Source organism: Artemia sp. Qi Xiang Cuo, chromosome 21 (assembly GCF_049724085.1).
Source record: "Artemia sp. Qi Xiang Cuo chromosome 21, ASM4972408v1, whole genome shotgun sequence".
Classification (NCBI taxonomy): domain Eukaryota; kingdom Metazoa; phylum Arthropoda; class Branchiopoda; order Anostraca; family Artemiidae; genus Artemia; species Artemia sp. Qi Xiang Cuo.
Window position 1 is genome coordinate 32,059,859 of NC_142814.1, and position 15,093 is coordinate 32,074,951.

At 35.0% G+C, this 15,093-nt stretch overlaps 1 protein-coding gene across 1 annotated transcript in view; it reads right to left on the minus strand.

Moving 5' to 3' along the window:
- Nucleotides 1-15,093, minus strand: part of Fas1 (fasciclin 1 Fas1 domain-containing) — a 168,031-nt gene that overhangs the window by 115,258 nt on the left and 37,680 nt on the right. The window contains exons 4-5 of the mRNA XM_089107228.1: nt 10,412-10,542; nt 1,019-1,115 (exon numbers count right to left, since the gene is read on the minus strand). Of these exons, the coding sequence (XP_088963354.1) occupies nt 1,019-1,115; nt 10,412-10,542 (228 nt within the window). The remainder of the gene's footprint in view (nt 1-1,018; nt 1,116-10,411; nt 10,543-15,093) is intronic.

The following is a 15,093-nucleotide window of genomic DNA, read 5'->3' on the forward strand; positions in this document are numbered from 1 at the left end:
TATATATATATATATATATATATATATATATATATATATATATATATATATATATATATATATATATATATATATATATATATATATATATATATATATATATATATATATATATATATATATATATATATATATATATATATATATATATATATATATATATATATATATATTCCGTCTTTTGGTTGCAATTATTCTCTCCGGTGAATTGGTCACCTTTTTTGTTTTATTTACAGGAGTAATTTTTCTTGTTTGCAAATTTAGATGCCTTATTATTCCTGACGTTTGGGCTATTTACTTTTTGGTGTTTTTTGAATTATCCGAGGTGTCTGTACATCTTCTGTTTCAACGTCAGACTCCAAAAGAACACTAGACGCCGATGGACCCTGTTCAGCCGATTTTAGGTAAGCATCTTTCTTTTGGTTTTTAATTTTTACTTACGTTAATATTTCTCTTCATATTTTCAGCAAAATGGTTAAGATTTTTTCTCCTAGCATTGATAATAATTCTTTTGCGTAAATGTTTTTCTTCTCAAATTGAGGTTATCGTCCCTTTCTGTACCAGAGCCAGCGTGTAGGCTATACTTCAGTATTTTTTTTCTCTTTCTTCTGATTTGTGTGTGTGCCTTTTTTTTATATTTACGCTTTTGTACGTCCCCAGCACTTTGAATTGGCTCTACGTAGCGGCAATATCTAATGTATCTTGCTTAATTTGCAATATATGAATGAAAGTCTAACAATAAATCTGCCTCCGAGCAGCATTCGATTTTCCGTCCATCGCTCCAGTGTTTACAAACCGACATAGTGCCTAACCCCTTAAGAACACTCCATTTAGGCTCAGCACTTCTTCATCTAATTACAAAGACGGAAAGTAATTCCAGGTCTATTTTCAGTTTCTTGCGGAAACGAATTGTCAATTCAAACAATAGGCCTCATAAAACTTATCATGTAATCTGGTGTGCTTCATAGACCCCACGTTTTCCGCCAGAGGAGATTGTTGAAGGAATGCAATGACTTACCTCAAAACCTTTATTCACTGGAATGAAGAATGTGCTTCCCCCAGGTGTTGAAAAAATCTTTGTACGATCGCTTGCAATTATTCGTTGAAAGAAATCTCTGAAAATTAATGGATAGATTAATCTATACTCCAAATAAAAATAATGCATGAAAGTCGGCTGTGATAGGCGAAACACGCTGTTTTGTAACTTTTCAGGAGGGCCAAAAAACGGAAAAACGTTTGTCGGCTGTGGTCGCTCTGAAGAATGAGGCTAATTATAATAATAATTTATTTATAACCCACTTTTATACAAAACAAGGAGAGTAAAGCACACTAAAAAGGAAAAAAAAATCAATCAAATACACAGAAACAAAGATAACTTAAACCTTAATCACTGACAAAAACACATAATATTATGGTTTTGGCCTAGGGACACAAAGGCATTTCTTGTCAAATTATTATTTAGCAATTCAAACGGTTGGATAATGTCGGGAACACCATACTTCTCAATAATACGTGTATTACGATATGAAGTGGGAAGTTACAATAAAAATTTGCAATATCTAAAATAAGCGATACGGATCTGGCGCAAATCATTCTTATTCAATAACAAATACATTCCACTTAAAAACAAGACAGAATGGTCACAATATGTAGAATACATTTTAGCTAAAGCCCGGCGTGAATATCTTCCACGGTTAGGTACAATTTTCGCATACCCGATCTTCAACTTTTCTTTAACATCTCTCAGAACTTGAAGTCGCAAAAAAAGTGAGGGTAGAACAAATACTAATTCCTAACCACCGTAAACTCGTAACTATGCAAATTACTGAGGATCCACAGGACAAATCATGAGCTGATGATTTGGGATTGAAAACTAAATATTCGCATTTATCAAAATTCAGAAACAGACCAACATCCCGAAACATCATAGAAATACGTTGCACCGATAATGCCAAAATAGACTTGGTTCGGCTTAAAACTAGCAGGTCGTCCGCATACGCAATAAAGTCAAGGCCCCTCTAAAAACTCAAGTTTGGTTAATACTAATGAAATAAAATAAAATAGGATGAATATATAATAATTTAGAAACAAATTTGGGCTATATATTTGCACATTAGGGGGGTGGGGGTGAAGCATTGCATATATTAAATACGTAACCTATATAAAAATACAACCTAACCTAGGTACTCCCCCCCTAAACCCCAAAAAATCACAGTTTAATATCGTATAGGCTACGCAATGAAAACCTTGCTATCATTGCCTGGTCAAAAACGGGTTTTATCATTGCCTAGTCTATAGTGATTAACCAGAGAGGCCCGCGTAATGGGATAGTACCAAATTTAATGCAATTATTCCGAGCGAATCCAAAATCATTCCATTTTATGGCGTATGTATTCTATTTCCTTGACAAAAGGAGACAAATCCCAGGGTCCTCATTTTATAGCTCTATAAGATAATCCTCTTATGTCATTATGAATTGCAACAAGCCCTGATAAAAAACAGGGTACTTGTAAGATATACCCCCTGCAGCTCAAGTTGTTCATGCATTGATGCACTCTAAACTGGTTTCTTTCGCTAGTTTTTTTTTCAACTTATCGTGAGAAAAGACAAAGAGAAGTGACGTAATAGATGGGAAATATATAATTTGGGCTGTATTTTTGCACACGAGGGGTGTGGGGGTTAAATTATTTGGAAAGTGTGAAGTCAGAAAACATTTCTTACTTCATAATATCAGAGCAATTGTAGGTAACACATTTTGTATGCAGACCTGCCGTACTTTACCCCCCCCTAATTTGCAAATATTTAGACCAAATTTGTTTCAAAAGTACTATATTTTTATCATACTTAGGTATATTTTATTAGGATTAACCTGACTTCACTTCTTGAGCTGCAGGTGGTATATCATACAAGTACCAAAAAGAGACATACGCCACTTAAAGGCGTGTGCCTCTTTTTATCTTTGTAACGGTACGAAATACGACAATTCTGAATGTACTATTCGAATTCTCGTGCTGAGTCTACCCATGAAACATGCATAACTCATTTTCGAACAAAATGGCATATGTTTTTAATTATCACAGCCGAGGTGCTATGTACAGATCGGCGAGAGAAAAAACTAAACTTCTGCATCAAACGTGCCACTCAATTCTGGAAGATCGTTTTAGCGAAAGAGTAAAGTTAGAACTTACTGCTCTGATTTCTGTTTCTCTTGCAGAACTGTAGTGCCAAATATATAAATGTAAACATCAAATTCAACCTACTACTAAAATTTTGCTCTTATCAAGGATGCACGCATGGGCGGCCTCCGCCTCCCTGAAATCCCAGATTTTCCTGAAAACGTGGATGTATACTGGTTAAATTATCAAATAGATTTTCTATTTTACTATTCCCCCCCCCCCCTTTGCGAAAAAATTTATGTGTAGGTGCCTGGCTCAGGTATTTTCGAAGACTACACTGCCTTTCTATAAAAGTTCAACAGGGATAGGTCCTTTTACTAGACATAAAAGTTTATCTGCTGATGACGATCATTGTTGTATGTAATCGAAATATCCAGATATTTTGTAACTAATAAAAGGACTTATCCCTATTGAACTTTTATTTTTTAGGTGCCTCGCTCTTGTATAACTAAGTGTAAAAAGACTTAAAGGCAAGCCTTAAGTTATTAAATAAAAAAATATAAAACAAATTATTTCAACTGAAAGCCAGGAGAAACATTAAAACTTAAAACAAACAGAAATCATTACGTATATGAGAGAGCTGCCCCTTTCTCAATCTTCGATTGACTCTTGTCCTTTCGTGACGACCCACGTTTCTCAAGAGTCGTTCTTAAATGATTGGGCCAAAAAGTCAAACTTTGTCAAGCCTCGCTTTATCAAGAATAGGTTACTCTTCTTTTCCTTTTTTCTTATTCATCTTTGAAACATTAATACGTGAAAAAATGGCATTCAAATTATTATCATCATCCCTATCTTCTGGTTTGGTAGGTAGAGGTTTATCAATTAAAGTCTATTTTGCAGTATTTTACACACTCGAGAATTTGGATCTATAAAATCAGACAATAACCGGTTTATTGCTGTTTGTATGTATATGGAGACAATTAGCTTCGGCTCAGTCGAAACCTACATTGTAGCTATAACTTAATAATTATTTAGTTGGTATTTTGGTTAGGTTACATTTTGCATGCAGCGCCGCTATACTTACACCGCCCCCCCCCCCTAATGTGCAAACATACAGCCCGAATTATATATATCCAATCTATCTCCCAAGCGTCTCAGTTGTTTCGCCCCGTATCTGTAGATCCAAATTCTCAAATGTGTACTGGCTAACAGATAAGAAACCAAAGGTAGGCTAATATAGTTCTTTACTTTCCTTTGAAAAATTTCTTTTCCGGAAAAAGTTTTTTTTTAATTCATTACGGCTCTTTTCAAATTGACACAGTTTTTTTTTTATATATATATATATATATTTGTTAATAAAAGGAATATTTGTAAAAATTTCGGGTTTTCTCCTTAAGAATCAAGATTTTGGCTGATTTTACTTTTGGTTGTTTCAAAATTATGAAGTTTCTAGGATAGTACCATATCTTCATCAGTGCCGCCACGTTGAACCATGAAAATCAATAAAAAATAACTAAGTACTTAAGTTTTAGAAGCACCTTGAGCTGTTTGGTGACATGTGTTTTAGCTTTTTTTGCAATTTTTCACCCAAGTTACTTTTTCAATTTGGCACATACTACTACCACAAACTACAAAATCACACATGAAGTTCGTTTTCATTAAAAATTTAATTCTAGATTTTTCCAAATTTTTTAAAATATTTGTTACCGTGAATGTCCGAAATTCCATTTTCCCTGCTTGGATTCAATTACCTTTGCGAGTCAGCTTTTTCAGTCTTATGCATGGGCGCCCATAAGCTGAATTCCAGGGGGGGCAAACCTCATCTAATTGGCATTTTTTATGCTATATAATAGAAATCTCAGAACAAAAATATAAAAATAAGGCAGCATCATTCAGCCAGGAGGGGGGCGGGAGCCCCCCTGCCACCCCCCCCCATATGGGCGCCCACGGTGTTATGCAAGCTATGATGGCAAAAGTTTAAGTTAGGTTAGATTAGGTTAAATTTGGTTATAAAAATCAGAAATGTGTTAAAAACCTAAGCCAACCTAGCCTGTCATCATGAAACCTTGCATTAAACTGAAAAATATGACTGGCAAAATTCAAGGAGAAAAAAAGGTATTTCGGACATTGATCTGTGAATGTCGACATTAACTAATTTTGGACATTCACGATAACGTATATGTCACGATAACGATAACGTATATAACGTATATGGTAGCGTAACTTTCCACTTAGCCCATTCAAACAATCGGATTTCATTTTCACTGTCCTTGGTACTTTTAACTGTTAGATATTCATGGAATCAAATTTTTAGAAGGGGAAGGATATCGTCATTTTTCTATCACAATTCTATGAAACATTACCTTTGGCCATACTGTTCAATTAAGCTCGTTTACGTCATATATTTTTATGTTCACAAGTTTGAAACCGAGACGCTTCCAAGTTAATTAAATATGAGGTCACACCCAGTTTAGGTAATAGTTTAACAACAATAGTACATAAAAGCTTTAATTATTATCACATCGGAAAATCTGTCGTGCGAATCTGATATAATTATCCCTCTATTCAGGTTCGGGGGGTATTATTGTAAATGATCATCTACAAGGGAGGGGTCCTTGTGTTCAGTTGATTGTTTCTCACGTGGCTTATATCATCGAAAAAAAAAGCGAAATGCGAGGGTGGGATTATTTATGTCGATTAAAAGCTATTGTTCTCACGTGTGGTCGATTAAATTCCCTAAGGCACTAGTTGGTACTGGAACGGAAGGTGACTTAACTCTTGATATTTCCCACATTAATGATCTACTCGTAATTCTTTACAGAGACCTAGAAGCATATCTGTATTTGGGAAGTTTTGTGATATAGAACTAAAGCCTCGACTAAAGCCAGGCGCGTGTGCAGGCTTTTTTTTCAGGGGGCCAAATATTGGACAAACATTTTTATGATTTGAATAAGGAGTGCCAGAAATTCGAAAAAAATGCGGTTTGGGGGAGGGGCAGGCCTCAAGCCACCATCCCCCGTATATGTCCGTGACTAGAGCATATACTTTTTTACAATTTTAAATTTATTAAATCACTTCTTGTTTTATAATTAACATAGCATTTACTCTAGATAAGACTATATAGGAAATTTACTCTAGATAGGACTAAATTCCTTTAGGTCTGTTCACATTGTAATTTTACAAATGTTGAGATTTTAGCATCGCTAATTTTGTGATCCAAATTTGCCATTTTGATCGGATGTCTTTGGGGTACAGGAGACATGGGGGGTTAGTTGCCCTCCAATATTTTTGGTCACTTAAAAAGGGCACTATAACTTTCGATTTCCGTTCAAATTAGCTCTCTCATGATCTTCTAGGACTACTGGTTCGATACGATCACCCATGGGGAAAAAACAACAACAACAAACAACCACGCATCCACCATCTCTTATGGCAAAAAATACAAAATTCTAAATTTTTTGTAGATAGGAACTTGAGACCTGGATGGTGTGATTTTCATTAAGATCGCTTGACTTTTGGGGGTGTTTTCACCCTTTAACGAAAATAGGGCAAACTTTCTCCGCCTCTTAGTTTTTGAGAGGTAACACTAAAGTTAATGAATTTTACATATTGTCAGCCGGGTATCAAAAGGAAGTGTCTCCATAATCGTAAATTTTCAGAAGAGCAAAAAAAAGCTCACGACTTTTTTATTTTCCCTCCAATATCCGTGAAACAAAATCGATACGTAAAATTAATACACATCAAGCCGTTTTTGTTTTACAGTTATCAGAGGAGAAATAAAGAAGTTGTGAGGTTTTTATTTTGTTCTTCTGGAAATTTTCAATTATGGAGATCTGTCCTTTTGATACCCGACTGACGATGTATAGAATCGGCATAAAAAGCCATTTCTGTTGATATATTAATTGTTTTAGAGTTTCGGTTATTATTGGGCTGAGTTGCTCCATACTTAAAACTCGTTACCTCTTTTCCTTCCTTTTTTTGTTTTTAGACCTGTATGCATTTTTTGCAAAATATGCACTTGTAACAAATTGTACTGAAACTTTTAAGTGAAAAGTTTTTGTTTCACTTTAGAAATTTACGGAATTTTACACAAATTGTAAGAAAATTTTTTTCATCACATCATAAATTAAATAATTAGTAATAAAATACAGTATTGTCCTAACCAAACATAGAAAGGGTTAAAAGTTAAGCTTTGGGTAGATTTGGGTTAGGGAGGAGCGGGCGCGGTCGTGTTGACCTCAAGCGGATTAGTGCTGCATTGAGTTGTTAGTAGTAGTAGCAATAGTAAATAATTAAGCCTTCAAATACAAGAATATTATTCATTTGTTAATCCAATAAATATAGTTTGGATTGGTCTCTTCAAGCAGGAGTTCGCAGTATTTCGGCAACACACATCTTCGTGCTGGTTGGGATTCATAAGAACACCAACAAGATGTTGCTATCAAATAAGCGGCTAAGATTACCCCTGGTTAAACATATGTGAAGCGTCCATATCAGCTTCTTCAATCAGAATATCTCGTCACTTGAATTGTTACAGATTAAATGGATATCCTGCAGCAGATGCAGCTGTCCCGATCTCACAAACCATAAAGGGCTAGGTACACGTAGCTGATTTCGGGAACCGATTTCAGCATTAGTGGACTAACGATAGCGGTACGAAAAATTTGTTGAAAGAAAAATTTATTGCGCAAAATTTTCAAAACAAAAAATCATGGACACAAATAGTCAACTGGAGTTTATTAATAGTTGCTTGATTGATCTCAGCTTAGTTCTCAGTCTAGTTCTCAGTTCAGTAGTGGGGTCTTTCACCACAGATACCTCTGGCAGACTATTTATTTGTATCCCTATTGTTGTGTGATGATCATGATGAAAATCAGCGCTGATTTTGTATATCAGCGCCAAAAACTAGAAAATTTTTCAAGCTCAAATCGACGCCGATTTCTTTTAAAATCGGCGCTGATTTGGAAATCATTTCCCAAAATCAGCTACGTGTGCCCAGCTCTTAACTGATAATAGACACATAAAATTCGTGTTTTAGAAAGAGTTATGACGCAAGGAATCACCTGAATATGCCGATACTTTGAGCAATTTGTTTTTTTTTTAGTTGTAGTTGACAACTTTCTCGAAGATTTCTACAGTATCACAGAGATAATTATGTTCATTTATTTAAAAAATCTTCGAAAAACTTCAAGTAGAAAAAGAATCTAAATCCTAAATATTTCCGAGTTTAGATCGAGATTAGTCTGGCGTGTCACATATTATCATTGATCTGTTGTTTCGTAAGTGATAATTCTAAATTTAACCATAAAAGTGTTAAATATGTAATGGACGCTGATGCTAAGGGTTCTGAGTTGTGACATAAAGATTGTTGTAGGCTCCTATGCCGTTCAGACTTTTTGTTTGGTAAAATTTGGCAAAGAGGGATGTATATTGTTAGATCTGCGCGTGCAAAATTTGGAGGGTTGCAAACATTGTTGGAACGAACCTACTTTGACTGAATAAGGTTGTGGTAGGTTATTGTTGGAGCAATTTACCAAACGGATTTGATTGCCTCCTTACATTAAACACATGTCTATGGGAGCTTAAATTACTATGGGACAGAGGGGTGGTTGTCCCCTTACCTACTTTTACCCCACCCATACTTAATTTTGTTCCATGTTTTAATTTTTTCCTCTCCAATAGCCCCAAGCATAAACAGTTTTAATGGTTGTATGTATGATTAGGATAATTAAGGCCGTATCCAGGGTGGGGAGGGGTTTGAACCCCCCTGAAATGTTTGTTCAACTCGTAAAAACATAGCTATTTTTTCGAAGACCACAGTGCCTTTGTATGACGAACAAATAAATGTTCAAATAGGAATAAATCCTTTTATTAGACAGTAAAAAACATATACAAAAAATTCTGGATAAATTACTGATGAAGTTCTGATATTTGCTGATGGCGATCACTGATGTATGTGGTCGAAATATCCAGATCTTTTTGTATCTCTTTTTCACTGTCTAATAAAAGGACTCCCTAAATGAACTTTTATCTGTCGACTCATACAAACGTTACAAAAGTGCATATAAAGACATTTCTTATTCGTTTTTTCTTATCCCTGATGATAACATTATTGTTTATATTGAACACCTTGCTGTTCATGTAATATAAATTGCCTTCCACTCAATTAAGCTTAATTTACTTTCTACTAGAGCATTATTAGTTCACCCCTCTTTAGGTTGTCTTTTTGGAAAATGAGTTTAACTCTTTTCTTTAAGTTACGTCATCCCAGGGGTAATTTAGTTTTTAAAATGCAACACTTAAGTGCAAACTGATCATAACTAGAAATAAGTCCGATATGATCCCGATATTAGAAATAATTAGAAATAAGCCCGATATTTCTATTATAAGCCCTATAATAGAAATACCCCAATAATACCTTCAGTCAGATAAAGACGGGAAACTTTCTTCCTAAGAACAGTGCAAAGGACCTTCCGCCATTGGAGAAATTTTAGGCCTAAGAAGGCATATTTTTGACGCGTGAAATCTTTTATACCCCCAACAAAAACTTCAATACAAAACAGAAAGGATCAGTTCACTAAACTTTTTAATGTTACTATATATATTTGTTTTTGATTAATTTGTTTGCCAGAACCAAACAGACACTTAAAATTTAACAAAAGAAAGATGACACAATGGCGGTTTTAGGGGGTAGCAATCTAACGGTGTGTTCTAGAACTTAATTACCATTGACAACAATTAACCATTTGTTACTGAGTTCAGCCTAAAAAAACAGTTTCTAGTCTCTTCTCCATTTACAGTGAAGTTCGTAGCTCCTATTCAAGTTTTTTTGCAATTCTACGTTTTCAACGCAATATTTCAACGCATTTTGCTATTATTCAATAGCTGGGATTTAGCTTCATCCATATACCAAATTACATTTTAGGAATTTGTACTGCAATTTTTTTTTTTTAATGATTGAAATATACGTTGAAAACAGGCAATAAAATTGAAAAAAATCCGATTTATTTTGCACGTCTAGGCCATTCTTTAAGAAAGAGTCTAAGTAATATCGTACCTCTATCTCGGTGAATGGATAGATCTTTCCAATGCACTTTGAGGTGTAGGCTTGGCGCAAAATCACACCTTTTAGAGGGAAAACAAACCGTAATTTAAATTGTTCATAATCTTGTATTATTCGTCGCACTGGAAAAATGTAATAACAGCTAATTATGATAATCAAATTCTGGGATTATGGGACTAGTCCTGTAGATTTACATGTTTGTCAGCTTTGTAACCGACACGGAAGTACTTACGTTACTTGCATTCCCGACAGACCAAAAGCGTTAGCTTTTTCAAGCAATCTTAAAGCATCTGGATTAGATAGGGATGGATCTTTATTCACGGGCACAGTAGATTCAAGGGCTTCGTCTACTATATGCAGAACCTGAAATTAACAAGCAAAATTTATACCATTTTGTGGTTGAAACCAGAAAAATAAAGTAATTACTTTGTCAATACCTGTCACTAAGGTTGATTAGTGGTTGTGGGTATCTGTAACGGACAAAGCTTGAATTTAATACCTTCAAATACCTTCCAGGCCAGATCAGCACAAAAGCACTATCATTAACAGCTGGTTTTAGACCAAAACAAAAATTATACAATATTGAGGGGCATTCAAGGGGTACCAAATTTTGACACCCAGGCAAGGCACAGAATCTAAAAAAAAACGTCAGGATTCTTAACTTATTCAATAGCAGAAAAAAAAAATCCTCGGTAGGAATCCTATGGTGACACTCGGAGTAGGACCACTTATACCGTTAGGCAAAGGAAGCAGAGGAAAAGCGAGGTAAATTTGGACCCCGTCTAAAGGAAGCAGGCTAATAATATACAAGTTGATCCATTAGGTTCCTTCTTATATTCTTTCCCCAGATCATGGTCGCTTTCATGACAACGCACTCTACCCCTACCCCGCTGATGGTCCAAGATATAGCCCTATTAATGCATTTCTCCCTTGTTTTGCATCTCATGATATGCCCTGTCTTTTCTGTTAACTGGCATTCTCGCATTACTGACCCGGTAAAATCCAAGTTCATGAAAATGATTGGTTGCAATGCTGGATTAAAATAGCCTACTATCCGAAATGATATAAATATGAATTAAAATGGAGGGAAACGTAATAATCTTGTTAATAAAAACACGCTAGGTGTTATAATGTAAGAACATTGCTGTTTTAATGTTTTCTTTTAGTTTAATATATATATATATATATATATATATATATATATATATATATATATATATATATATATATATATATATATATATATATATATATATATATATATATATATATATATATATATACTATAGGGCTAAATCTAGGACCATCGGGTAGGGGCATTGTCAGAAAAAGACCATGATATTTAGACAAAGCATAGAATAAGGAGTCTAATTGTACTACTGTTATTCTATTAGCATGTTTCCTTTAGATGCGGTCAACCACATAAAATTTACCATAGGAGATTTCTGAAAAAAATGTTTCCTTAGATTCTACAAATTATACCAACAACCCATTTTGGTATAATAACAACTTATTTTGATATTTTTGTGCCAAAACAAAAGAGGATATCTTGCTTCCATAATTCCATTGGAGAACAAGAATAAAGGTTTTAAGCTTTTTGCGGGAGCACTGCTTGTCTATGAATTTAAATGAGAAAAGTAATTTCCTTTCATTTTGTTGATAAAATCATATTTCTTCAAATTTAATAATAATAATTGAAAAGAAATAAAAAACAATAAGATGTATCTTCCAAGCTTTCCAACTAAACTTATTCGATCGATTCTTCCTTACACAGCTCAAAATTGTAAGGACTTCAATAGTGACGTAAATCTAAGGAGAAAGTCACACTGAGTCTTACGCAACTAGAATTTCTCTTGTTTCTGACCTATTTCCCAAAAGCTAGGTATTGATCTATGCTGCATAGCAGGGGCTTTCCTTGGGAGGGGGAAACCATAGAATACTCTCTGCCTAAAACCGTGAAAATTGTATGTCCAATATCATTGAGTTAAATGAAAGAACTTAGAACAGCAGAACGGGAAATTTAAAGAACTACGCAAGGAGTGAGAACAGTTCCTGAGACCAAGAAGTAATGTTTCAGTCTATACAGGAGTAAGCTCAATTGGCCTATCAACAAGCATGTACGCATGTTCTCTTTTGAGCAGGGGGGAGGGGGGGATTTGCCAGAAAAATAATAATAGGCGAATGATATGAGATCGGTAAATTATGGTGGAGATCGTCAACAAACCTTGGGTTGTCGTGGAGTTCAGGCTTGAGCATCTCGCGACGTCCAAGATTGTCGTGATTCTATAGAAAATGGAAGTAGGGTGGGCTGCGGCACTAGACTTTATAGTCCAAAAAGGCGGTGCTAATCTCCATTCCATGGCTCTCCAACAAGGAGGTGCAATGGGGGTGGCAGTCATCCTATACTATCGCACACCCTTCCTGCATAGGGAATGGGCTAAATTCAGGCAATAAATCCAAAATCATTAATAATTAAAGAATCTTAATACTGACAGATTTCAATAACATTTGCATACAAATGTTTAAGTAGAAAGTTAGAAAACTGAATGGACATGCATCAACTAATGATATATGGGACAACTAAGCTCTATTGATAACAAAGGCGCCTAGATCCAAATTTTATTTATTATAAAGGGCAAAGGGGGTCATGATGCAGCATTAATTTATCTTATTTTTCCCTATTTTAGGGGTTGCCATGTTGGCAAGTTTGTGAAACGATGATCTAAAAACATAGTAAAGTAACATAATTCATGAAATTGATTGGGATATATATACCACTCAATAAAAGGGTTGATTTCATGTTACCTGAGTTACACGCTGATCCAAGATTTCCGGTAAAAGCAATTTTATAACCCCCTTAGGAAATTATTTTTCATAACAGCCTACGGATTTCCTTCATCAGCGAATGACTGTTTTTCAGACACGAAAATTGTTCCACCCACTTAACTACAGGAAGAACGTATAGAGAACGATAGAAAGGAAAATATCTTCAGTTTTGAAGAGAAACGGGCACTTGTGTAAGCAGGGACTAACCAAAAGAGGGCATGTAACCCTCCAAAACTCAAAATTTTCCACTAGTTTCTTAAATATTTTATATAGATCCACCATTTTTCTAATTCGCAGCCTATTCCTCCTTGAAAGTCAGCACCCCCAAACGAAGCACCGCCAGGGCATCTGGTGCACATACAAACCATTGAGGGGGGAGAGGGGATTGTTAGGACGGGTACGCCCGAAGAAATTAAAAATCATCGAATTTCTCGGCACCCACCCAAAAATTAGAAGGTGTTTCTGAATATTATCAGAACATTTCGCGCGCATTAATCCTTTTTGTTTGTGATTTGCCAAATCGTTCACACGCGCTTATATAGTGTTCCTTATTTTATTTTAACCTATCGGAGTTTCTTTTAAAGACAAGCACAGACCAATATTAAAACCTAAAACGAGTAGGAATAAAGTCATATAAAAGGCCAAAGGGAAAGGGAACAAAAATTATAGTTAATGGAACAGAAAATGGACAGAAAGTTAAACAAATAGTCAGATTAAACTCAGAAGAAGCCATAAAAAGCCAGAAGGGCTGCTGCCCGCCCTCAAACTCCCCTATAGTATTCCTCTATTTTATGCGGGCATCAATTTTCGATTCGGGCATCAAACTTTTCAAGCATTTGGAAACAAAAATGAAAAATGGCGCAAAAAATTTCTCTTTAAAACAATGATACTAGAATAATCTTAAGTTTATTCATCCTAAGAAATTGTTTATTATATCCTATAAACTTCATTAGTATTTGTATTTTTATGGTTACGATAAAAATGATTGTTTTTGGGCCAGTTTTACTGAAAACCAAACATACTCTTTGAAGTTGCCAATTGATGTTTTAAAATTTTCGTTTAGGTTGCGACGTCCTATACCTTTGAACAGAACGGAATTAAAAGGAAAAACAGTGCTGAAAGTCTCATTCTGAAAAACTAAATTTATCATCGCAGATGTTCAAAATACGTAAGTAGAAGGGGGGGTACCAGCCCCACCCCTCACCCCTGCTGCCACTTATAGCCTTTTTGCACCCAAAATATGGGCATAGAGTCCCTAGGGAGAACAGGTGGTTTATGGTTTTGTCACTGAGAATGGAAAAACAGGAATTTTCTCACTTGGAAAAACAGGAATTTTCTCACATTTATGTCTGTTTCCTTGGATGGTTATGTGTTGATCGATTTATTTGATGCTTTTCATGATTGTCAACATCAAACTATGGATGTTTTATGGTTTTGTCAGTGAGAATGAAAAAACAGAAACTTTCTCACTTTCATGGATTATTGAGTCTAATGGGGGCAGGTCAATGACACTTCCTTCTTGTTGTTGCTCGATGCAAATGTTATGATCCAGAAATAGTATTTGTTATTGTTGTTCAAGCCAAATGTTATGGGTTTCCCGGAAACAGTTAGATCACGTGTTTCCTTCTCAGCCAATCAGAGGGCTTGTTTACATATTAGCGGCGGAGGGAATATAAGGAAAGGATTTTTGCTTAAGTTTTATTAGTCTGTGACTGGAAATCAAGGAGTGAGAAGAACAGTTTTGACTTTAATCATTTAGTTATATATTTGTAATAATGAGTGAAATGTTTACACTATTAGAAGTTGATAGTGGAGTTGATGATAATAATACAAGAGCGCCAAACATTGCAGTGGAAATTACGAAAGAATCACGTCTTTGTCTGGAATGGGATGTAGTATATGCAAGATATGTGATATCCTTGAGTAAATTTAAAATGGAAGATCAATTATGTTTCACCGCAAAAGTTGATATAGCACATGTGAATAGACTTCAATGTGCTTTAAGTGCATTAGTGAAACATATTGAAGACAATACACTGTATCGTTAATTATACATGCTCTATATTATTGATGTTGCTGTAATTATTC